General features: G+C 47.1%; 1 protein-coding gene across 1 annotated transcript in view; it reads left to right on the top strand.

Annotated features, from left to right (window-relative positions):
• Positions 1-16043: 16043 nt before the first annotated feature.
• Positions 16044-25541, top strand: part of SYT6 (synaptotagmin 6) — a 242379-nt gene continuing 232881 nt past the window's right edge. The window contains exon 1 of the mRNA XM_030220970.1: positions 16044-16309. Within this exon, the coding sequence (XP_030076830.1) occupies positions 16153-16309 (157 nt within the window). The 5' untranslated portion in view covers positions 16044-16152. The remainder of the gene's footprint in view (positions 16310-25541) is intronic.

The following is a 25541-nucleotide window of genomic DNA, read 5'->3' as shown; positions in this document are numbered from 1 at the left end:
CCTGACCCTTTTTCTAATTGTATTTGGTTAATACCTACCATACTTGGTGTTCACCATTACGGAATTTTGTAAGCCACATTGAGCCTGCTAATATGTGGGAAATGCGGGATACTAATGTTACAAATAAATGTGGGGAAGGGGGTTGAGGAGGGAAGGAGAGAGTGTCGCCTGAGGTAAGGTTGCCACTGCTTAGCGTGCCCTTACGTGGGTCATTCCCATGCGCTAAGGCCATTTTTGCCGCTGGGGTAAAATGACTGAAATTCTTTTGCGTTAATGGCCATGCACTAATTTGGGCATTTAGTGCATGGCCATTAAAGCAGACAAGCACATTACTGTAAGTGTTAAGGGCTCACCTGCTAAGCACACGCTAATCGGTTAGCGCATAGTAATCCAACTACACCAACCAATTAGCACAGAACATGCCCACTCTCCACCCCCCAGACACACCCCCGCGCCCAAAAATAAATTTGAGTTTTTAGCATGCCAGTAGCACATAGCAAACTTACCATGGGATGCTTCAGCGTGCTCTGCGGTCCGCCATTTGGCGGTAACTGGGCAGTGCGCAATGCTGCCTGATTACCATTGGGTATGCCCCCTGCAGGGCCGCCAAGAGGGGGGGCAGGGGGGACAAAATTCCCCGGGCCTCCAAGGGGGGCCCGGCGCCGGGGTCAGGCCGCCGGCGCTGCAGTCCCTGGTCTCACCTGCTTGCCTCCTAGGCTCCGGGCCCCCTGCATTCGAAGCAGCAGTCGCAGATCTCCTCTTTTCTGGCCTTCCCTCCCTGTGTCCCGCCCTGGCAGAAACCGGAAGTTACATCAGACAAGGGCGGGACACAGGGAGGGAAGGCCAGAAGAGAGGAGATCTGCGACTGCCACTTTGAATGCAGGGGGCCCGGAGCCGTGGAGGCAGGCAGGTGAGACCGGGGTCCTGCTACGGCGGGGGGAGTGACAGAGGGCGACAGTGGTGGGGGGAGCGACAGGGGGTGGCAGCGGCTGGGGGAGGGGCGGCGAGGGGGCGGAGGTGGGGTGCCCTTGCCCCGGGCCTGGCCTAGTCTCCTTATTTGCCCTGTGTCAGCAGCCAAAACTACCGCCGGCCTCCTGAGTGAGCCCGGCGGTAGGTCCGATTTGGCGCACAGCAACATTGGCGGTAAACCTACCACCGCTTCGTGAAAGGACCCCTTAATTTACATTCTGAATATCTGACTTTAGTTTTATTGTATTTTAATTTGATTTTTTTTTTTTACGTCTTGATTATTTTTGTTCTGTATGTTCCCGTTGTAACCTGCATTGACACTTCGGAAATAGCAGGCTATAAATTTGGAAAATAAAAAAAATATCAATTTGATATGTTAGTTTCCAAGGAATATCAAAATACCACGCATGTTGCTTTCTTTTTTACAGGTACTGCTGAAAAGTGAGCACGTTTACAAAACATACACAATATTCAAACTCTGTGAAAATATGATTTCAGGCTTATTTTTATTATTATTTTTTATCCAGCTTAAGCTAATTTCACTTGCAAAGTAAATCCTTATCTACCATAAGCAATGCTCTTCTTTGGATAGTGAATTAAAAAGAAAACGAAAACAAATATTTTGAAAGAAAATAAAGATTACAGTAGACGCTATTTCCTATAATTTTCCTCTGGAAGCCTAGAATTTAGTTTCCATCATTGGACGATGTGTAACAATTTACAGAGCATAGCAGGGAGTAATATTCAGCAGAGTCATTTCTACTTAAAATAAGGTTGACGCGTTCCTCTTGTGATAGCAGATACAGGGCTGGATAGCTCAAGCTTTTTGCTTTGCTGGGAATATCTAAAGGGCATTTTTACTAAGGCCTAACACGGGCCTACCATGCGGTAAAAGGGCAGTACCGTGGACATCCCACACAGCAGCGTAGCCAGACCTTGACGGGAGGGGGGGGCCAGAGCCCAAGGTGGGGGGGGGCACATTTTGGCCCAACTCCCTGCCGCTACCCTCCTGCTGCCACTTCCGCACCCCTGCCACCGCCGCCCTCCTGCCGCCGCTTCTGCCTCCCCCACCGCCACTTCCCCCTCTCGCCGCTGCTTCCTCTTCCCCACCGCCACTGCGAAAGTACCTTGGCTGGCGAGGGTCCCGCGCTGGTCTCACATTGCCTGGCGCCCTGCTGTGTTTTCAGTCGCTGTGCACGCTCATTTTAATGAAACTGAGCATATGCACAGTGTTATGTATGTCTAGTAGTACATAGAAAAATATGCATGATTATTAATCATTATCATTTCGTGGGGTCAATAGTGACTGAAACCATTTGTTTACATCTGTCATGTCTGTTGGTTATTCTCTACTTGCCTACTGACTTCCCCAGTCGGGTGGCAAAGAGCACCTACAGGAAAGAGAAAGGTGTGCCCTCAGTTTGCTCCCAGACTGGTGAATCCCAGGGAGGGGCAACGATTGCTCAGAAGCGAAGAAATCCTTGCCCACACCACTGTGCTGCTTCTGAGGCTGGAGAACTAGACTTCTTCTAAAAGAAATGTTACCTTCATACGAAATCTGTTATGCAAAATCCCATCGTTTGGCTTTCAACTTGTGTTAATGATTTTCTTGTCGTGACTGTCCGTCACAGAGATTTAATAGACAAGCTTGGGCATCGTGCCTGGTGGTCTTCTCCGTTGACGGCCGCCTGTTATCTGTAGATTCTTTAAGGTGAATTGACAGCCATAGCACATGTTGGATGAGTTCATAATGAGTAAATGCTTTGTCATGGCTAAAATAGCAAAGTCAGCGTAGGAGGAAGTTGCCTGAAAGAGAAAGGACAGAGAAGTTCCACGAGATACCAATTTGGAGGCCATTTCAGCAAATTCTGGGGGGCACTCAAAATATTTTGCCCATATAATCCCAGCACTGTATATATTCTAATTCAGGTTATTCTCAAATTAACAGTGACATTTTTATTTATTATTTATTTGGATTTAGGCTATGCCTTTTTGGTAGTAGCACAAAGTGAATCTCTACTTCAGGAAACAGGTGAAAGCTTGGCTCTTCTCTGAGGCCTTTAAAGGAAGAAGTAGCTAACTTGCTAGTAGGGCTGGCGAGAGACTGGGCCGGGCTCGGGGCAAGGCCGCCCCCGGGGTCCTGCCCCCCCCCAGGTCGTCGTGCCCCTCCCCCCGTCCACCACCGGGCCTGGCCCCCTGAATTCAAATCATAGTGCCTTACCTTGACCTCGCTCCATGTGAAAGAAGCGCAGCAGCGGCAATCTGCAGATCACCTCCCTTCAGGCCTTTCCTCCCTATGTCCCGCCCTCGCGCAAGTTACATCAGACGAGGGCGGGACACAGGGAGGGAAGGCCCGAAGTGAGGCGATCTGCAGACTGCCGCTGCTGCGCTTCCTTCACACGGAGCGAGGTCGAGGTGAGGCGCTATGATTTGAATTCAGGGGGGGCCCAGCCTGGTGGTGGATGGAGGGGGGCAGGTGGAGGGGACTGTGGCACCGGGCCCCCTTTGGAGGCCCGGGCCCGGGGAATTTTGTCCCTCCTGCCCCCCCCCTCTCGGCGGCCCTGCTTGCTAGTCACACATACAAAATCTAACACCAGCTGCATATTCACTCTTACCCTTGCTGAGATTCTATTTATTCATACACATTTCTGACTTCATATAGGGGTCCTTTTATGGAGCGGCGGTGTGCTTGGGTTTACCGCTCGCTGAAAGGGAAGTGCGGGTGAAACAAGCAGATCAGAGGGAAGCAGCAACACAAATGAATGTGGCGCAATTGTAGTGTAGAGGGGCCTCAGATGAAACAACAAGACGGAGCCAAAGTTGTGAGTGAAGCAATTTAATCATAGTCTCATTATAAGATGTTTTTGCTGTGCATTGTTGCGACTTTGGAAGTTAGCGCTCCCGTGTTTGTTACATCTGTGATTAGGACATTGCTTTCAGACGTTGTAGAGAGCTGAGAAGTTAAATACTTGCATGTTACAGGGACCCTCTGTGGCCGAAACACGATTTGTGTCGAGTCCATTTCATACCTTGAGTAAAACTTCTGATGTGACGTCCTTGAGTCCATTGGACGTTTTTGTTTTTCCATCATCTTTGGTGTCACCTTCGCTGTGTTTGCCTGCTTGCATTGACCTGTGTGAGGGTCTTTTGTTCTTCTCTGTTTGTCGATTCATTATAAGACCTGACATGACCCGTATTTCGGCAAGTGCCTGCGTCAGAATCAAGTTAGAACGTGTTGAATCCTTCTCTTGGGGGGGCCTACAGTCATAATAGCAGAGTATCAACATAGGATCAAGGCTGAGGTAGTATTTCCCGACGTCTTCAAGAAAATAAGAGCCCTAAGGTGCGCTAAAAATGAGACTGATAGGAACTCTGGCGTTAGCGCGCTGTAAAAATGTTAGCGCGCGTACAGCCCAGCTTAGTAAACAGGGCTCTAAGTCAGTATATCTGAAATAGAATGACCAAGGGTGGGAGGCTTTGGAGTTTAAGGAGGATATTGAAAGCCTATTGCATATGGCCGGTTCAAACCCAAGTCCAGTTTTCTTTGAATAGCCAGTGTCCTTTGGTGCTGTTCATTAGTTCAGTTGCTGTTGTGGTGCTCTTACAAGATTGTACTTTACAGCAGGGGTGTAGCCAGACTTCGGCGGGAGGGGGGTCCAGAGCCTGAGGTGAGGGGGCACATTTTAGCCCCCCCTGGTGCCACCGCCCCCTGCCATTGCCAGCCCCCCCCCCCCGCTGCCGCCGCCACCACCACCAACAACAACTTTGACCCCCCTGCCGATGACCCTCTTGACCCCCCTCCCGCCGCTAACCCGCTGTCACCTACCTTTGCTGGCAGGGGACCCCAGCCCCTGCCAGCCGAGGTCCTCTTCTTCTGGCGCAAGGCTTCGTGCTGGATGAAGAAGAGGACCTCGGCTGGTGGCGGTTGGGATCCCCCGCCAGCAAAGGTAGGCGACGGCGGCGGGGGGTTGGCGGCAGAAGGGGGGTCCAGGGCCAAATCTATGGGGGCCCAGGCCCCCGTGGCCCCACGTAGCTACACCACTGCTTTACAGCTTGACATTTAAAATATTTGCTCAGGCAGTCATCTCATGGGAATGCCTGCCACCATGAGCGTTAACATTTCACTAAAAGCGCACGATGATATCTCTGGAAATCAGACTGTAAAAATAATTATCTGTCATAAATAATACAACTGCTATTAGGCAAGGCAATAAATTTATGTTGTCATGGTAACTCAGATTTCAAAGCAACAAGAGCTTTTTAGATGAAACTGACTGATGGGTGATGCACTGTAAAAAGGATGGGATTTTTGATTTAGCTCATGGTGAGTTAAATTCAGGTACACTGGGTATTTCTTGTTCCCAGAGGGCTTACAATCTAGGGGGGGTTGATATTCAAAGTGATTTGATCGGCCAGGAGAGGCTTCTGGCTAGTTAAATCACTTGTGCAGGGCTCTCCGCAGGTATTCAGTGCAGTGGCGTTCCTAGGGTGGCTGACACCTGGGGCGGATCACTGATGCGCCCCCCCCGGATGCAGCGCGACCCCCCCACCCCCGGCGAAAGGACACCCAGCGCGACCCCCCCACCCCCGGTGAAAGGCCACCTCCCCCTGGCGAAAGGAACCCCCCCGGGTGAATTTTTACCTGCTAGGGGAGGGGGGGGGGTGCCGCGCGCCTGTCTGCTTTGCTCGTTCCATGCTCCCTCTGCCCAGGAACAGGAAGTAACCTGTTCTGGGGCAGAGGGAGCACAGAACGAATGGAGCAGACAAGCGTGCGGCACCCCCCAGCGGTGTGCACCTGGGGCGGACCCCCCCTTGGTACGCCACTGATTCAGCGGTACTTAATCCAGTTAGTGCAGCTGAAAATATCGGCACCAGTTGGCAAAGTGAAAACTGGCTATTTTGTGGGCAGTCCGTGGGCGGAGTTGGTACTTAGGTGGTTAAGAGGTCTTTTTACTAAGGCGCATTGAAAAATGGCCCACGTTGTTGTAGGCGCATGTATTGGACGTGCACAGGTCCATTTTTCAGCGCGCCTGCAAAAAAGACCTTTTGGGGGGGGGGGCAAAAAATGGATGTGCGCCAAAAGAAAAACTGGCGCACATCCATTTTGGGCATGAGACCTTATCGCCGCCCATTGACTTAGTGGTAAGGGCTCACATGTTAACTGGGCAATAATGGTCGGCACGCATACGCTGCCGATTACCGCCCGGTTAGCGCCACGTGGTAGAAAGTAAATAAATATTTTCTGTCACGCATGTCAGACGCGCGCAAAAAATGGAATTACCGCCCAGGGCATGCGGTAGCTGGGCGGTAGGTCCAAACTGACACATGTTGGACGCATTTAGGCGCCTTTGTGCCTTAGTAAAAGGGGCCCCTGAGTGTCAATATTCAGCACTTAACTACCTAAGTTAACCTGACAAATCACGCTTAGGGCCCCTTTAACCAAGCAGTGGTAAAAGGGGTCTTGTGGTGGTGGCATCAGCACATGGCAAACCCTTGCGTCGAGGCCCTCTTTTACTCATTTCCTGGGGGAATCCCTTACTGCTTCCAGTTCAGGAGGCGGTAAGGGCTACCTGCACCTTCCCAATTGCAAAGGACTAAAATACAAAACCTACCATGCATCTAACTTCCCCTACCTGGGATCCCAACTCTGGAATGCTCTGCCCAGATACATTCGGTCAATTAGTGAATATCTTCCCTTTAGGAAACTATTGAAAACCCATCTATTCAAACAGGTCTACCCGAACGACTTGACCTACCATAAGCAACCATAAGCAACTCATCTACTTAACTGTTCATCTAATCATTAATAACAATGACTTAGATATTATCTCCTACCAGTGGCGTACCAAGGGGGGGGGGCGGTGGGGGCGGTCCACCCCGGGTGCACGCCTGTCAGCTCTTTGTTTTCATGCTCCCTCTGCCCCGGAACAGGTTACTTCCTGTTCCGGGGCAGAGGGAGCATGGAAACGAAGAGCCGACAGGCGCGAGGCACCCCCCCAGCGGCGTGCACCCAGGGGGGGGGCTTCTTCCGCCGGGGGGGGGGGTCGCGCTGCACCCGGGGGGTTATTTTGCCGGGGTGGGTCGCGCTGTTCCGAGGGGGGCGGGGTGCATTGGCGATCCGCCCCGGGTGTCAGCGCCCCTAGGAACGCCACTGTCTCCTACCAACGTTCTTACCCTCCATGCTCTTCCTCAACTTCTCCTTTATCGCTCTACGTCCTTACCTATCCCTATCCTTTCTCTCATTCCTCTTTTATCCCATTTGCTCCTTGTTTATTTGTCCTATCACATACCTCCTGATACTATTGATTGTATTCTCTTGTTACCATGTAAGCCGCATTGAGCCTATGATGAGCGGGAAAGCGCGGGATACAAATGTAATAAATAAATAATACCACAGTAACCTGGTGGTAACTGGGCAGTGCACTGGGCTGCCCGATTACTGCCGGATACTGCCCCATTGCTAAAATATTTTAAGTATTTTTTGAACACCGGAAATGGCACGTGGCATACACCAGCACTACCACTGGGCTCCTGTATTAGCCACACACCATTGCCACGATAGCCCTGCTGTGGCATATTAAAAGGGCCCCTTAACCAGGTCCGAAATTGCCAGACACATAAACCCAGATGTTCAATGCTGGAGTTCAGACATGGCCTGGCATTGTGGTGGCCAAAAAAAACACACACACTGACGACCACCAGCTGAATATCTAACCTCAGTTTGTACCTGAGACTAAATAACTTGCCTGGAGTTGCAGGGAGCACCAGTGGGATTTGAACCCTGGATTCCCTGGTTCTCAGCCCTCTGCACCAAGCTATGGCTGTGCCCTGTGTGATTTGCCCACTGGGTGCTCCCTACCCTGCTACCACCAATGAGGACACAGTGGTATGGGAAAACGTTTTGCACCCTCCATATTTGTGTTTATGTGGGTGCACTGCTCGCACAGATCATGGTACAGCATTGCTCTAACCCGGCGGTTCCCAATCCTGATCCTGGAGGCACCCCAGCCAGTCAACGTTTTAGGATATCCATAATGAATATTCATGAGAGAGATTTGCATGCACTGCCTCCACTGCATGCAGATCTCTCTCATGACTATTCATGTGGATATCCTGACAACTCGAGTGGCTGGGGTGCCTCCAGGACCAAGTTTGGGAACCACTGCTCTAACCAATGTATCGGACAGGGAGTTACATTTCCTAAGCAGATTGTCACTCTATGGGATCGTCCTGGTAAAGGTCTCTAGACTCGGCATGTCCATATTATGGAGCCTAGCAATGGGGGATGAGCAGCCTGCTCATGTCAAAAGTAGAATAAGTCAGTTCTGGCCTTGTCCCATTGCTGGTGAAGCATAGAAACTTATATGGCCTAGCCAGTTTGTCCATCCATACCAACTACTATCCCCCTCCCCCCCTTACAGATCCTACCTGCTGGTCACAAGCTTTCTTGAAATCAGATACAGATGCATCCACCACTTTCCGGAAAGAAGTGTTTCCTTCGATTATGCCTGAGTCTGTCCCCTGTCTCCTTCATCCTATGCCCCTTCATTCCAGACCCTCCTTTCAATTGAAACAGACTCACTTCCTGTGCATTTGTGCCGCATAAGTATTTAAATGTCTCTATCATTTCTCTCCTCTCCCACCTTTCTCCCAAAGTATGCACCTTTATGCTTCACGATGGGGACCACTAACCATTTTAGTAGCCACTTCTGGACCAACTCCATCCTGCTTATATCTATTTGAAGGTGTGATATCCAGAACTGTAAGCAGTACTCTAAATGAGAGGCATTACCCCCTCCCTATGCATGAAAGGATCCTTCCAGCTTTCACCCTCACCTTTTCTACCTCTTTGGCCATCCTTAAGATCATCATGTATGATCTCATCCGAGTCCCGCTCTTCCTTCGTACACAGTACTTCACCCCCTGTACTGTACCTGTCCCTTGGGTTTTTGCAGCCTGCAATGCATGACCCTGCTTTTGAATCACTCCTTATGTTATCCACACCATCAGGGGTATCTACTGTATTGGATATTTTGGTATCATACACAAAGAGGCAAACCTTCTGGAGTGGAGGAGTGGCCTAGTGGTTAGGGTGGTGGACTTTGGTCCTGGGAAACTGAGTTCAATTCCCACTTCAGGCACAGGCAGCTCCTTATGACTCTGGGCAAGTCACTTAACCCTCCATTGCCCCATGTAAGCCACATTGAGCCTGCCATGAGTGGGAAAGCGTGGGGTACAAATGTAACAAAAAAAAAAGTATTCCTTTCAAAAGTTTTAAAAAAAGAGCCAAACCCTATGGCACACCACTGGTGGCATGCTTTCCCTCATAGTCCTTTTTTTGCCTTCCACTCAACCAGTTTCTAATCCAGTCAGTCACTTTAGAGACTATACCAAGGGCACTCAGTTTATTTATAAGTCGCCTATGTACAACCGTATCAAAGACTTTGCTAAACTCTACCACATCCAACATTCTCCCTTGATCCAACTGTCTGGTTACCCAATCAAAGTAAAGTCTGCAGCTTCGGGTTCTGCAATCCATTGGATTCTGGATACCTCACTAACCACTGTTTTAGAAGCATTTCCATTAGTTTAGTCACCAGCCTTATATGTATAAAAAGCAAGTCTTTGGGGGAATACTCTCTTAAAGTAATACATATGTATTTATTCAAACTACATCCCCGTGTATGCCAGTTCCCTTTTGAACAGAGAGCGACGTGGATGTAAGCTGAGTCAGGCAATCCCATTCAGCATGGAATTACATGATGGTGGGTGGTCACTGTGGGAGTTAAGTTTGGTCCTGGAATCATTATTTGTTAGAGAATGAAGAAGAAAAGATAGTAAAACTCTTTTTTTGGTCTTCTGTTTCATTTGTCTTGTTTTAGGGAAGAAAGGATCCAAGTTTTACAGAAAGCATGAAGATCAGCTGTGTGTAAGGAATCAAATGTCCTGCAGACTGGACTTGGATGTGATGATCATACATGATGATCTTAAGGATGACCAAACAGGAAGTGGAGGAGTGGTTAGTGTAGTGGACTTTGATCTTGGGGAACTGGATTCAATTCCCATTGCAGCTCCTTGTGACTTTGCGCTAGTCACTTAACCCTCCATTGTCCCACCTACACATCCTGTGTATACTATGTAAACCACTTTGAATGTAGTTGCAAAAACCACAGAAAGGTGGTTTATCAAGTCCTATTTCCCTTTTCCTATTAGAGATTCTACGGAATGTTGCTATTATTTGACATTCTTTTTAGATTCTACATGGAATGTTGCTACTATTTGAGATTCTGGAATGTTGCTACTATTTGAGATTCTACGTGGAATGTTGCTGTTGCTACTATTTGAGATTCTGGAATGTTGCTACTATTTGAAGGTTCTACATGGAATGTTGCTAGTGGAGGAGCAGCCTAGTGGTTAGTGCAGCAGACTTTGATCCTGGGGAACTGGGTTTGATTCCCATTGCAGCTCCTTGTGACCCTGGGCAAGTCACTTAACCCTCCATTGCCCCAGCTACACATCCTGTATATACTATGTAAACCACTTTGAATGTAGTTGCAAAAACCACAGAAAGGTGGTATATCAAGTCCTATTTCCCTTTCCCTATGTGTGATTCTACATGGAATGTTGAGATTCTGTTGCTACTATTTGAGATTCTACATGGAATGTTGCTGCTATTTGAAATTCTAGATGGAAAGGAGTAGCCTAGTGGTTAATGCAGCAGACTTTGATCCTGGGGAACTGGGTTCAATTCCCACTGCAGCTCCTTATGACTCTGGGTGTCAGTGTCACTTAACCTTCCATCACCCCAGGTACAAGAAAAGTACCTAACTACAATATGAAAACCACCTTGATTGTAACCACAGTAAAGGTGGTATATCAAGTCCCATTTCCCTTTCCCTATATAGCAGACTCTGCTTGCATTTGGGCCCATTATCAGATTCAATAGATAGCCTTCAAAGCAAAAGCACTTGTCTAGTTCATTCTTTTAATTTCTTATACTTTATGTTATATAATAGCAAATTTAGGGCCCCTTTTTCCAAGCTGCAGTAAAAGGGGGCGTGTGGTGGCAGTAGTGAGTGTTTTTGATGTGTGCCGAGGCCCCTTTTTACTGTAGGGGTAGAGAAGTGTGGTAGCCGTGTTAGTCCACTCTTAAGGTTATCAATAGAAATCAAACAAAATAAAACATGGAAAAGAAAATAAGATGATACCTTTTTTATTGGACATAACTTAATACATTTCTTGATTAGCTTTCGAAGGTTGCCCTTCTTCGTCAGATTGGAAATAAGTTTTCACTTATATACACTGTCAGCTAGCACATTTGCTTATTTCCGATCTGACGAAGAAGGGCAACCTTCGAAAGCTAATCAAGAAATGTATTAAGTTATGTCCAATAAAAAAGGTATCATCTTATTTTCTTTTCCATGTTTTATTTTGTTTGATATACTGTAGGGGTAAAAAGCTGGGTTTTTAAAAAAGGAAATGGCCCTATTCAAATCACAGGGATTGGCACATTACCATTTCTGGGGGAGTCCTTACTGCCATTTAGGTGATGGTAAGGGCTCCTGCAGTGAACCAGTGGCACTGCCCAATTACTACCAGGGAAGCCCCAGTGCTACAAAAATACAAAATGTTTTTGTAGTGCTGGAAATCTCACGTGCTGCGGGTGGAAACTAATGCTGGGCTCCTGCAGTAGTTCTGAATTGGTGCACGGTAAGCTCTCTGTAAAAGGTCTCCTTATTGCATAATTATAATTCCAGCACTGTATATATATTCTAATACAGGCTACTCTCAAATTTAAATTAACAGCTATGATTTCTAGGTATTTATTTATTTATTTGGATTTTGCACTCACCTTTTCCGTAGTAGCTTAAGTAGAGTTACAATCAGGTAACTGTCTCCAGAGGGCTCACAATCCTGAGGCAATGGAGGGTTGTGACACGCAGGGATCAGGATTTGAAGCAGGCTTCCCTGGTTCCCGCCACTCAAAAACCAAAATAGCTTGTCCTTCCTAAGTTAACCACAGAGCCGGTCTTAGAAATTGCAGGGCCCTGTGCAGACCAGTTCAGTGCCCCCCCCCCCTCCGTCCCCACCTGCCCGCCACCATAAGCCATAATTTATCAGCTTAAAAGGAGGTTTAGAGCTCTCGGAACCCCATCTCACCCCATACCTTGATGTGCATCCACCACTTTTCGGTAGAGAGCAGCAGACAGTGGCAGCAATTTTCATATCCCGTCAGCTGCCGAGCCCAGAGCTCCACGCTGCTGCATCCCATCCTTGCAGAAGCAGGAAGTGACATCAAAAGGGGGCGGAATGCAGCAGGGAGGAGGCTCTGGGCTCGGCAGCTGACAGGATATGAATAATCGCCACCGCTGTCTGATTCTCTCTACTAAAATATGGTTTGACATTACAGAGCAGGGAGGTGTTCTGAGACAGGAGGACAGATATACATTGTACATTTTTGGGATCTTGCCGGGTATCTGTGACCTGGATTGGCCACTGTTGGAAACAGGATGCTGGGCTCGATGGACCTTTGGTCTTTCCCAGTATGGCAATACTTATGTGCCAGAGATGCAGGGCACCTAGGCACTCGAGGCCCCTGTTGCCCCTGCTAAGACTGGCCCTGCTTAACCAAGTAGCTATCAGTGTACTACTGCTGAATGCCTCAGAACCACATAATCAGTGCTGCTTTCTGGAGAGATGCCAGTGCTGTATATCCAGATCTAATTCAGTTGTCAGCGGCCAGTGTTTAAAGAAATGCTGAGCTAGCCAGCTGAATATTACCCTCTTCATTGCTTTTTGTTTCATTTTGGATGGGAAATGGCACGGCTGCTTTATAATGGTAAAGCAGCTCCACTTTTCAGCATACCTAGAAGGCTCAAGTTTACTCCAGGGAGGGAGAGCAGAGAGTCACATACATTTTCAAGCTCAATACTAAAGAGGTGCCCAAGCTAAATTATTGTTTCACAAATACAGTAGTTTTGCAAGCATTGTGCATAATTTACGTGTTAATTTAGGACCCAGGCCTACATGAAACTGAAGGAGATACAGCATGTTGACTGGATTTGGGGCCTCCCTTCTTAAGTTTTTACTCTGGCCTCCATCATATTTAACACCAGCTCTGCCTCTCCAGCATAGTTTAAAATCAGTTTCCATTGTGCTACCAGTTGGCGTGGGCATTCCTCCTCTGCCACTCACTCTGTGGTAACAGCGGTTAGCATATCTGGGTTTAAAAAAAGTTTGGAGAAATTCCTGGAGGAAAAGTCCATAGGTCTGTTATTGAGAAGAACATGGGGGAAGCCACCGCTTGCCCTGGGATTGGTAGCATGGAATCTTACTACTCTTTGAGATCCTGGAATCTTGTTAACTCTTTGGGATTCTAGAATGTTGCTACTATTTGGGTTTCTGCAGGTACAATGTTGCTACTTTTTGAGAGTCTGCATGGAATCTTTTTACTCTTTAGGATTCCAGAATCTTGCTGTTCTTTAGAGTTCTACTTGGAATACCAGGTATTTGTGACTTGGATTGGCCACTGTTGGAAGCAGGATACTGGGCTAGATGGACCATTGGTCTGACCCAGTATGACTATTCTTATGCCTAAGTTGCAGAAATGTCTGTGTTAATCACCCAAGAACCATGGCATACTCATCATAGTTATAGTTTCACAGGTAAACTGTCTGGTCACAGTTTTTTCAGCTCTAACCACACAAATATCATTTGTTCTAATAAGAATGTTTCTCTCCCCTCTCCTGCTGTATAATGTGCCGGTAGGTAGGCAGCCAGGTACCCCATTCTGACCCTTATTACAACTACCACCTCACAACTCTTTTTAGAGGACAGGCGCTTTTATTTAATTCCAGGCTTTATTAGGTTTACAGTAGAAGTAATTTGCCATATACATGAGTAATTTTTACATGCATAAGGAATGGCAAGTCAAATGCAAAGCACTGATAAGGAAGGCAAAGAGAGACTTTGAAAAGAGGATTGTGTTTTGCACTGGAGGCAAAAACACACGGTAGAAACTTTTTTAGTTATATTAAAAGCAAGAAACCAGCCAAAGAATCAGTTGGATCGCTAGATGACTAGGAACATAGAAACATGACGGCAGATAAGGGCCAAGTGGCCCATCCAGTCTGCCCATCCTCAGTAACCACTAACTCCTCCTTTTCCAAAGGGATCCCACTATCTTTACCTACTTCTCTCTTTTATTGCTGTTATATTTGATATATTATATTGTTATATTGTTCTTCCCATTGAGGATAGACTTTCTGAACTAAACATGTATACTCTGGAGGAAAGGAGAAACAGGGGTGATATGATGCAGACGTTCAAATATTTGAAAGGTATTAATCCGCAAACGAACCTTTTCCGGAGATGGGAAGGTGGTAGAACAAGAGGACATGAAATGAGATTGAAGGGGGGCAGACTCAAGAAAAATGTCAGGAAGTATTTTTTCACGGAGAGAGTAGTGGATGCTTGGAATGCCCTCCCGCGGAAGGTGGTGGAAATGAAAACGGTAACGGAATTCAAACATGCGTGGGATAAACATAAAGGAATCCTGTGCAGAAGGAATGGATCCTCAGGAGCTTAGTCAAGATCGGGAGGCAGGGCTGGTGGTTGGGAGGCGGGGATAGTGCTGGGCAGACTTATACGGTCTGTGCCAGAGCCGGTAGTGGGAAGCGGGACTGATGGTTGGGAGGCGGAGATAGTGCTGGGCAGACTTATAAGGTCTGTGCCAGAGCTGGTGGTTAGGAGGCGGGGCTTGTGGTTGGGAGGCGGGGATAGTGCTGGGCAGACTTATACGGTCTGTGCCAGAGCCGGTGGTGGGAGGCGGGACTGGTGGTTGGGAGGCAGGGATAGTGCTGGGCAGACTTATACGGTCTGTGCCAGAGCCGGTGGTTAGGAGGCGGGGCTGGTGGTTGGGAGGCGGGGATAGTGCTGGGCAGACTTATACGGTCTGTGCCAGAGCCGGTGGTGGGAGGCGGGACTGGTGGTTGGGAGGCAGGGATAGTGCTGGGCAGACTTATACGGTCTGTGCCAGAGCCGGTGGTTAGGAGGCGGGGCTGGTGGTTGGGAGGCGGGGATAGTGCTGGGCAGACTTATACAGTCTGTGCCAGAGCTGGTGGTTAGGAGGCGGGGCTTGTGGTTGGGAGGTGGGGATAGTGCTGGGCAGACTTATACGGTCTGTGCCAGAGCCGGTGGTTAGGAGGCGGGGCTGGTGGTTGGGAGGCGGGGATAGTGCTGGGCAGACTTATACGGTCTGTGCCCTGAAGAGGACAGGTACAAATCAAAGTAGGGTATACACAAAAAGTAGCACATATGAGTTATCTTGTTGGGCAGGTCTTTTTCTGCCATCATCTACTATATATGTTACTATGTAAGCCGCATCGAGCCTGCTTTGAGTGGGAAAGTGTGGGATACAAATGTAATAAATAATAATAAATATCTGTGGAATGGCTTCAGTGTGATTAACTTCTGCAGATGGATACTGTAGCTTTCACAGTTGCATTTGGAACAGCTCAGGCATGGGACTGGATATCACAGTATTTTGCTTCCGCACTAGCCAGTTAACCACCACAGATGAAAAGCCCCTTCCAGTACCATCCAATTGCCCATTACACCCACCGCATTCAGTCTAGAAAGTGACTGGTTTGTACATGAAACACTGCCAAATTGAAGATGAGGTAGGTGAGCTGGGTTACAACCTTCCCCTCCCCCCTTCCTCCTTTTCGTTAAATCCTGAAAGACAGCAATGGAGGGGGTTAAGCACTGACTCAGCTTTGTTGCAGCAGGCAGCTTTAAGATTTAGCATTAGAGAATGGAATTAAATGTGGTAGGAGGGTCCTTTGTCTGCAGCCCCGCCTTGGCAATGAACAGCTGATCTGAGAGGCAGGGAGACCATCAGAAGGCACCAGCTGGGATGTGGAAGCCCTGGGCTGTGCAAGTTTAGTCTTGGGCAGTCAGCGCCTAAGTCTAATGAAGGTTTAAATAGCCGAAGTTCTAATGGGCGGCTTCAGAGAGCAGCTGAGCTGTGTCCTAGTGGAATAATTTTTTTTTTCTCCCCTACCTACATATCTACTTAGAAACACATTTTTTTGTAGCAGAGATTTATATGTATATATATATATATTTTTTTAAAAGTGTTAGAAAGCCAGTTAAACGAGACTGAAGGATGCAGTTTGGGAAATGAATACTGCCAAGGAGGACAATGCAAACTTGTGTCAAAAAGCAGTTCAAATTGTCACAGACCTCTGCCGGAAGAGGATCCCCAGCCTGGAGCGTGAATCTTGCAGGGAGTTCCTGCTTCTTCAGGCTGACAAGACCTTAAGTATCACTCAGCCAGGTAATGTAACCACCTGTTCTGCAGCCTACCGCTTGGTGTTACTTGTAATCCCTCGTTGTTTATCAAAGCCCCGGGAGCTGTCAGGTGCCTCAGAAATGTAGCAATACTGCTGGGCAAGGAAGCTGTATCTGTGTAGCTGCCTCTTCACGCTAGAATCTGGGCATTCATTCATCTTCAGAGCTGGCAGATTCTTGGGAGCAGATCAGGTGCAGCCAGGGAGGGAGGGTGGCTGTGGATACACCAGGCAGGGAAGAGGGCAATCTCTGAGTTGGACAAGGCGTGGTATGGTAGAGCAGACAGGAGGACTCCAGGGCTGGCAGCCCCCTGGGATATATTTTTGAGACCCTGAGCAAAAATTGTGCAGACTGGATGGGCGATAGATAGATAGATAGAGTGTCGTACACTAACTACTAGGTTACTTTATACCCATACGATTGCCCAGACCCAGTTCTCCATTGTGCAAGAAGACCAGGTGCTGAAGGACAGTTTGACACGTTTTTTGGTTTAGTTCATGCTTGGTGTTAGAAATACACTTAAGTGCATTTTGATGCATGGACGACGAGTGGGTTTTCAGCATTTCAAGCGGACCCTGGCTGCAGGATTTGCTAAGTGAGATCAGCTTGTTAAGGAGGCACACAGAGACTGCAGGCTGCTGACAGCAGGGGGAGACGCTGGCTTGTTTCCTGCACAGGCTGAGCTGGGATTTTGCCGCTGGTCTTGAGCGATTTTCCCTCCGGGAGCTTCAGCCCTTGTAAATGATGTTAATTCTCCGCTTCTATTAGTAGCGAGAGCTGGCTTGTAAAGTTGTAATTAATCCTGCTCTTGATTTGTGAATGGGTCAAGGCTGGAGATGCATTGAAGTGAAACAGCGGATGCTGAAATGCCTGTAAAGGGAGGGGAATCTTCCCACCCTAAATAAAGCCTTTAAAAGTGAGATGTTCAGCTTCTGAGCTAACTTTGAGACACATCTGCTGAATTTTGGGCCAGTTTTGTGTAGTAAAATCATTCTGAATGCAGTTGGTTCTGCTCACCAAAAAGTCCAGATCCTAATACTTTTTATAGGATATTGAGTATTCTTTAAGCATTTTTCTGTAGGTTCAGGTCCTGTCTTATCTGCAAGCTTCAGAAAGTTGTTTTTTTCACTTCTCTGAGAGACACTCTCTGACTTTCTAATAATTGCTTGTGGCACTTGGTCAAGAAATCTCACACCAGCTCAATTTCTGCCTTATTTATATATTTACTTTTACTTTTTTCATAATGTCTCAATTGCCTGTGAATGAATGTGTAAGGCTTTTGTTTTTGCTTGTATTTGTATCATTCAGCTGTGTTTAGGGGCATGTGGAGAATTAGCATTCAGAGCTGATGCAAGAGCAGTAGCCACCCCAGTCAAATCTTTAGCCTTACCTCCCCTCTCGCTTAACTTTCAGGCTTTTGTGGACCAATGCTCAGAACTTCTGTGATAAAAGCCAACAGGGCAGAACGCACGCTGCCGGAACAGCGCAGAAAACCAGCTTGCCAATAAGTACATAAGCACCGCCACGCTGGGAAAAGACAGCGGCCAATCCAGGCCCCACGAACCTGGCAAAAACCCCAAATTTAATAACGATCAATGGACTTTTCCTTCAGGAATCTGTCCAGACCCCCTTTAAACTCAGCAAGGCCAGCTGCCGTCACTACCTTCTCCGGCAATGAGTTCCAGAGTCTAACTAAGCGCTGAGTAAAGAAAATCTTTCTCCGATTTGTTTTAAACCTACCACATTCTAATTTCATCTTGTGTCCCCTGGTTCTATTATTGTTAGAAAGTGTAAACAAACGCTTCACATCTGTCCGCTGTACGCCACTCATTATTTTGTACACCTCTATCATATCACCCCTCAGCCGCCTTTTCTCCAGGCTAAAGAGTCCTAGCCTTCTTAACCTCTCCTCATAAGGCAGTCGTCCCATCCCTTTTATCATTTTCGTTGCCCTTCTCTGCACCTTCTCCAATTCCTTTATATTTTTTTTGAGATGTGGCAACCAGAACTGAACACAATACTCCAGGTGCGGTCACACCATGGAGCGATATAACGGCATTATAACATCCTCATGCTTGTTTTCCATCCCTTTTCTAATAATACTCAACATTCTGTTCGCCTTCTTAGCCGCCGCAGCACATTGAGCTGAAGATTTCAACGTCCTATCCACGATGACTCCCAGATCCCTTTCTCAAACGAAATGGTATTCAAATTATATGCATACTGTAAAAGCAAAAGTAAGGGGGCACATGCTTGGCACATGTTCAGAAGCATTTTGCAATTAGCTCAGCTCTTGTGCCCATGTGCCAGGCAAACCCAAAGGAGAAGCATCCGTAAGAGCCTGTTTTCTGCACCTTTAAATATAAGCTTTTCTATTTTTATTTACTTGGAAGGCTTATATTTAAATGAAGGAAACTGGCACCAGTGTGTGCTTTCACTTTCAGGTTTGCCCTGACTTGCACACATTCATCTCTCTACATTAGGGGCTTGCAAAGGCTTCCTTCTGCTTCCAAATTAAATAAAAACATAGATTTTAAAGAGAGAATCGTGAGAAATCCTCTCTTCAAACACCTTAATGTGTGCTCTGAGCTGGCATTAGGTTTTCAGTTATAAGGGCGGCTTTGTGTTGTACGCAGAAGCGGAGCCAGGTTGACGGCACGGGGGGAGCGAGAGCAGACTTCCGCCGGTGCTGGCACACACTTTCAATGCAACACATTGAGAGAAACATAGGTGTCGGAGCTGGCAGAACTCCGTTTGGGGGAGCGGCTGCTCCCCTGGCATCCCCCCTGGCTACCCCACTGGTTGAACACTGTTCTCTGAGCATCGGGAGGGAGTAGGAAATGACCTCCCTATTATCCGTTTGACTACATTTGCATGCTATTTGAGCTAATCTTTGGCGCGTATGTTGTCTCCCGCCCTAGAGCCCTCTGAGCATTCTGTGCTCACTAACGCCAGCGCTAGTCAGGCGCTGCTCGCCTCTAGCACCATTGTTACATTTTTAAGCATTGGCCATTGGTCTGCAACCCTCCAAAGATTTTTATAATTAAACTCAGCAATCAAGATCATCGCACAAAAATCCTATCAAAATGCAGGCTAAAGTGTGTGCTAATAGTTCTTTAACTTTATATGTGGAGGAGTAGCCTAGTGGTTAGTATAGTGGAACATGGAATGTTGTTACTATTTGAGATTCTACATGGAATGTTGCTATTATTTGAGATTCTGTTGCTACTATTTGAGATTCTAGATAGAATGTTCCTAGTGGAAGAGTAGCCTAGTGGTTAGTGCAGTGGATGTTGATCCTGGGGAACTGGGTTTGATTCCCACTGCAGCTCCTTGTTTACTAGCAGGCTTATTTTCGAAAGAGAAGGGCGCCCATCTTCAGACACAAATCGGGAGATGGGCGTCCTTCTCTCAGGGTCGCCCAAATCGGCATAATCGAAAGCCGATTTTGGGCGCACTCAACTGCTTTCCGTCACAGGGACGACCAAAGTTCACGGGGGCATGTCGGCAGCGTAGTGAAGGCGGGACTGGGGTGTGCTTAATAGATGGGCGTCCTCAGCCGATAATGGAAAAAAGAAGGGCGTCCCTGACGAACACTTGGGCGACTTTACTTGGTCCATTTCTTCTTGCGACCAAGCCTCAAAAAGGTGCCCGAACTGACCAGATGACCACCGGAGGGAATCGGGGATGACCTCTCCTTACTCTCCCAGTGGTCACCAACCCTCTCCCACCCTAAAATAAAATCTTAAAATTTTTTTTCCAGTCTCTATGCCATCCTCAAATGTCATACCCAGCTCCATGACAGCAGTATGCAGGTCCCTGGGGCAGTTTTAGCGGGGGCAGTGCACTTCAGGCAGATGGACCCAGGCCCATTCCCCCTACCTGTTACACTTGTGGTAGTAAATTTGAGCCCTTCAAAACACACCAGAAACCCACTGTACCCACATGTAGGTGCCCCCCTTCACCCCTTAGGGCTATGGTACTGGTGTACAGTTGTGGGGAGTGGGTTTTTGTGGGGGGTTTGGGGGGCTCAGCACCCAAGGTAAGGGAGCTACACACCTGGGAGCAATTTCTGAAGTCCACTGCAGTGCCCCCTAGGGTGCCCGGTTGGTGTCCTGGCATGTCAGGGGGACCAGTGCACTATGAATGCTGGCTCCTCCCAATGGCTTGGATTTGGTCGTTTCTGAGATGGACGTCCTCGATTTCCATTATTGCCGAAAACTGGGGACGACCATCTCTATAAGTACATAAGTACATAAGTAGTGCCATACTGGGAAAGACCAAAGGTCCATCTAGCCCAGCATCCTGTCACCGACAGTGGCCAATCCAGGTCAAGGGCACCTGGCACGCTCCCCAAACGTAAAAACATTCCAGACAAGTTATACCTAAAAATGCGGAATTTTTCCAAGTCCATTTAATAGCGGTCTATGGACTTGTCCTTTAGGAATCTATCTAACCCCTTTTTAAACTCCGTCAAGCTAACCGCCCGTACCACGTTCTCCGGCAACGAATTCCAGAGTCTAAGGACGACCATCTCTAAGGTTGACCTAAATGTTGAGATTTGGGCGTCCCCGACTGTATTATCGAAACGAAAGATGGACGCCCATCTTGTTTCGATAATACGGGTTTCCCGCGCCCCTTCATGGAGCCGTCCTGCGAGGATGTCCCCAGGAAAACTTGGGCGCCCCACTCAATTATGCCCCTCCAAGTAAATTGCTTTTGAATGTAGCCTCAAAAACCACAGAAAGGTGGTATATCAAGCCCCATTTCCCTTTCCCTATTTGAGATTCTAGATGAAACGTTGCTACTATTGAGATTCTGTTGCTACTATTTGAGATTCTACATGGAATGTTGCTATTCCACTAGCAACATTCCATGTAGAAGCCTGCCCCTGCAGATCAGCAATGCGGCCGCGCAGGCTTCTGTTTCTGTGAGTCTGACGTCCTGCATATACGTGCAGGACGTCAGACTCACAGAAACAGAAGCCTGCGCGGCCGCATTGCTGATCTGCAAGGGCAGGCTTCTACATGGAATGGTGCTAGTGGAGGAGTAGCCTAGTGGTTAGTGCAGCGGACTCTGATTCTAGAGAACTGGATTTGATTCCCACTGCAGTTCCTTGTGACTCTGGGCAAGTCACTTAACCCTCCATTGCCCCTGGTACAAAATAAGTACCTGAATATATGTAAACCACTTTGAATGTAGTTTCAAAAACCACAGAAAGGTGGTATATCAAGTCCCATTTCCCTTTCCCTATTTGAGATTCTAGATGGAATGTTGCTACTATTTGAGATTCACCAAATCTACATGAGCACGCAGTTATGGAACGCATTACCTATAGACCTGAAAACAATCAACGAAACAACTATCTTTCGCAAATCTCTGAAGACATACTTCTTCAACAAAGCCTACAATGAGAACCGATTAACCTCACTAATTCACCTCACCAACCCACTCAGTTATGAAAGCCCACCTCTATAACTACCCTAATCACTCCCTTCCTTCTTCTCTCTTCCCTTACTTAATCTCTGCACAATACTAACTGTATCTAATATCTTGGAATGACATTGTTAACAAAATTATGTAAGCCACATTGAGCCTGCAAATAGGTGGGGAAATGTGGGATACAAATGCAATAAATAAATAAATCCCACAGTCTTTGGAAAACAATGATTACATAAAATACTAGAACCAAGACTGAATCTGCTGTATTATTAATAAAACTACCAGCTCCATAAGCAATATCTCTCGTTGTTAAACAGTTTTTTTTACTTTATTCTTTTACCTGCTTTTAAGCGTGCCCTCAGCATAAAACCACTATTCAAGGCAATTTATTTCTTTGCCATTTGAGTTCTACATGGAATGTTGCTACTATTTGAGATTCTGTGGCTACTGTTTGAGATTCCACATGGAATGTTGCTAGTGGAAGAGTAGCCTAGTGGTTAGTGCTAGTGGACTTTGAGCCTGAGGCACTGGGCTCAGTTCTACATGGAATGTTGCTAGTGGAAGAGTAGCCTAGTGGTTAGTGCAGCGGACGTTTATCCCGGGGAACTGGGTTCTACTCCCACTGCAGCTCCTTGTGACTCTGGGCAGGTTAGTTAACCCTCCATTGCCCCTGGTACAAAATAAGTACCTGTGTATATACTAGGTTTAATGTAGTTGCTATTCACCTGGAAGCAATTTCTGAAGTCCACTGCAGTGCTCCCTAGGGTGCCCGGTTGGTGTCCTGGCATGTCAGGGGGACCAGTGCAGTACGAATTCTGGCTCCTCGCATGACGAAAGGGCTTGGATTTGGTCGTTTTTGAGATGGGCGTCCTCAGTTTCCATTATGGCTGAAAACTGGGGATGACCATCTCTAAGGTCGACCATCTCAACATTTAGGTCGGCCATCTCTAAGGTTGACCTAAATGTTGAGATTTGGGCGTCCCCAGCCATATTATCGAAACGAAAGATGGGCGCCCATCTTGTTTCAATAATAGCGGTTTCCCCGCCCCTTCGCCGGGACGTCCTTAGAGATGGATGCCCTTAGAGATAGTCGTCCCCGTTCGATTATGCCCCTCCACGTAAGCCACTTTGAATGTAGTTGCAAAAACCACAGAAAGGCAGTATATCAAGTCCCTTTCCGTATATTGCTGGACGTGACCTGTTGTTTTCCTTTGACTGCAGCTGCTCTCAAGAAGCTGCCATCCAAGGTAACCGCCTGGTCTTCCTAATGGTGGGGTTGGCCCTGTTTAGTATCTCCTGTGTTATTTATCTATTTAATATGAATTTTCAAGCGAGTGCTTTGGTTTCCAATTCTGCACTCCCTGGCTGTGCAGTTTTTACTGCCCCGTGCTGTGTATCCCTGGGAGGCTCATTTTACATACTCAGCCTTGGGTTGTGGTCAGCTGTAGCTCAGCAGCCAGAGTGCTGTCATTTATTAAAACCATAAACTCTCTGTGATCCTTCATACGACTGTGCAAAAGGGAAGCAAACCCATAAACTTTAGCATCCGCAGAAATAAGGGTTTGCACCAAAGCTGCTAACGTGACAAGATATTTACTGGAGAAATAGATGTATTTTTATAACCACTGCAGGGAGGTTGCTGGAAGAATGAGAAATGTAAGGTAGCAAGCAATAATAGGGGATCACACAATACAGAGGCAGTATTACAGCAGTGTTTTCCTTGGTGGGAATGAATGGCCTCAGGGTTGAATGGGAACTCTCAGACTTCCTTTTAGTAGATTCTTCTGTGCAAGAGCCCAGGGTGCTGGGGTAGTGATTTGCAAATGTTGTGCTATGAATTTCTGTAAAATGACACTGGGGAAAGTACTGTACTGCAGTAACCCTACCTTTTCGTCACCCCATGATCCTGGGATTGGAGATGGAAGTAAGAAGCTGAAGTAAAGTAGGGTTTTTGGGTGGGGGGGGGGGGGGGGGGAGGTGAAATCAAGGGAAATATTTTGGCACCGGTTTGGTTTCCTTCTCTGAACCTGGGTATTTGGTTTGATTTTATGGTATTTGGCTCCAGTTCACTTGGTTTCACTGTCCTGGTTTTTTGTTGTTATTGTAAGGGAGGGGGTTCAGTATCCAGTTTCTCTGATTTTGTTTGTGTGCATGTAATGTATATTTTGATTGTTTGCACAAATTATGCCAGACAGTATGCCTGTAATTGCTTTCAGTTAGTAATGTATGGCAGGTAAATAGGAAATCTGTCCTCCTGGTAATAGCACAGAAACAGACTGTAACTGCTGTTAAGCGTATGCCATGGAGAGGTATGCAGCCAGACCATTGTTTCATGCCATTTTCTCTGTTGTTTCTGGGAATGTTTGTTTTATTTGGGCTCCCCCCCCCCCCATTATGCCATCGTAGGAGCAGTGTCATTAAGAGGGCATGCTCTTTCAGAAACCGCATGCACTGTTGACAGCACGTGAAAAATATATGAAATTTTGAGGGTTTTTTCTGCTTTTCTCTGGGCAAGTCACTTAACCCTCCATTGCCCCTGGTACAAAATAAGTACCTGAATATTTGTAAACCACTTTGAATGTAGTTGCAAAAACCTCAGAAAGGCGGTATATCAAGTCCCATTTCCCTTTCTCTTATGACATCACAATATCAGAAGTGAGCCAAGTATGGGGCAATCAAGCCATTGTGACATCACTGATGAGGTTGGCTCTTATTGGTGGAATGAGTGGAGGAGTAGCCTAGTGGTTAGTGCAGTGGACTTTGATCCTGGGGAACTGAGTTTGATTCCCACTGCAGCTCCTTGTGACTCTGGGCAAGTCACTTAACCCTTCCATTGCCCCTGGTACAAAATAAGTACCTGAATATATGTAAACCGCTTTGAATGTAGTTGCAAAAACCTCAGAAAGGCGGTATATCAAGTCCCATTTCCCTTTCCCCCTTTCTCTTATGTTCATTTCCCATTTACATCAAATGACATGGGATTATATCAATTACATTACATATGTTGTTTCAAATAAATGCCCATATCTAACGCCAAGGCCCATCTAGTCTACCCAATATACTTCATATTACAATGCTGGACTGCGGTGGGTCGCTGGCCTTTTCCTCTTCATGGCTTTTTCAATGTGGGTACTTCATCCACCACCATTTCCTTGAACGCGCGTGTCTGAGCGTCACCTCTTGGTCTAGAACAGTGGTTCCCAAACCTGGTCCTGGAGGCACCCCAGCCAGCCTAGTTTTCAGGATACCCAAAATGAATATTCATGAGCTCCACTGCATGCACATCTCTCTCATGAATATTCATTGTGGGTATCCTGAAAACGACTGGCCGGGGTGCCTCCAGGACCAGGTTTGGGAACCACAGGTCTAGAAGGTCTTTTCCACGGAAAACCATTGTGTCCGCTCAGTGATTCACATATTTGCATCTTTCAGCTATGTATAGGGGCATTTTGAGAATAAACAGCTGGCTGTTATTTACTCTGCATTTGTAAGCAGGTGCTTTGGTTTCTGATTCTGCACTTAGTGGGTTCAAGTCCCAGCTCTGCTATGGTGACACTCTGCAAGTTTTTACTGCCTCATACTATGCCATAATAAAACTTCAAAAGCAGTAGCCTGTGTTAATCTGGTGTCACATAACTGACAGAGGTAGGTGGCACCTTGTCCACTAACCAATTTATTGAGGCATGAGCTTTGGAGGACCAGAGTCCACACCAGTCATGCAGTCTGTTCATCAAGTGTCAAGTTCCTTTATTACTTGATATACCGCCCATCAAATT

This window comes from Microcaecilia unicolor, chromosome 12 (assembly GCF_901765095.1).
Source record: "Microcaecilia unicolor chromosome 12, aMicUni1.1, whole genome shotgun sequence".
In the NCBI taxonomy this organism is placed as follows: domain Eukaryota; kingdom Metazoa; phylum Chordata; class Amphibia; order Gymnophiona; family Siphonopidae; genus Microcaecilia; species Microcaecilia unicolor.
This window is presented reverse-complemented; position numbering and strand designations above follow the sequence as displayed.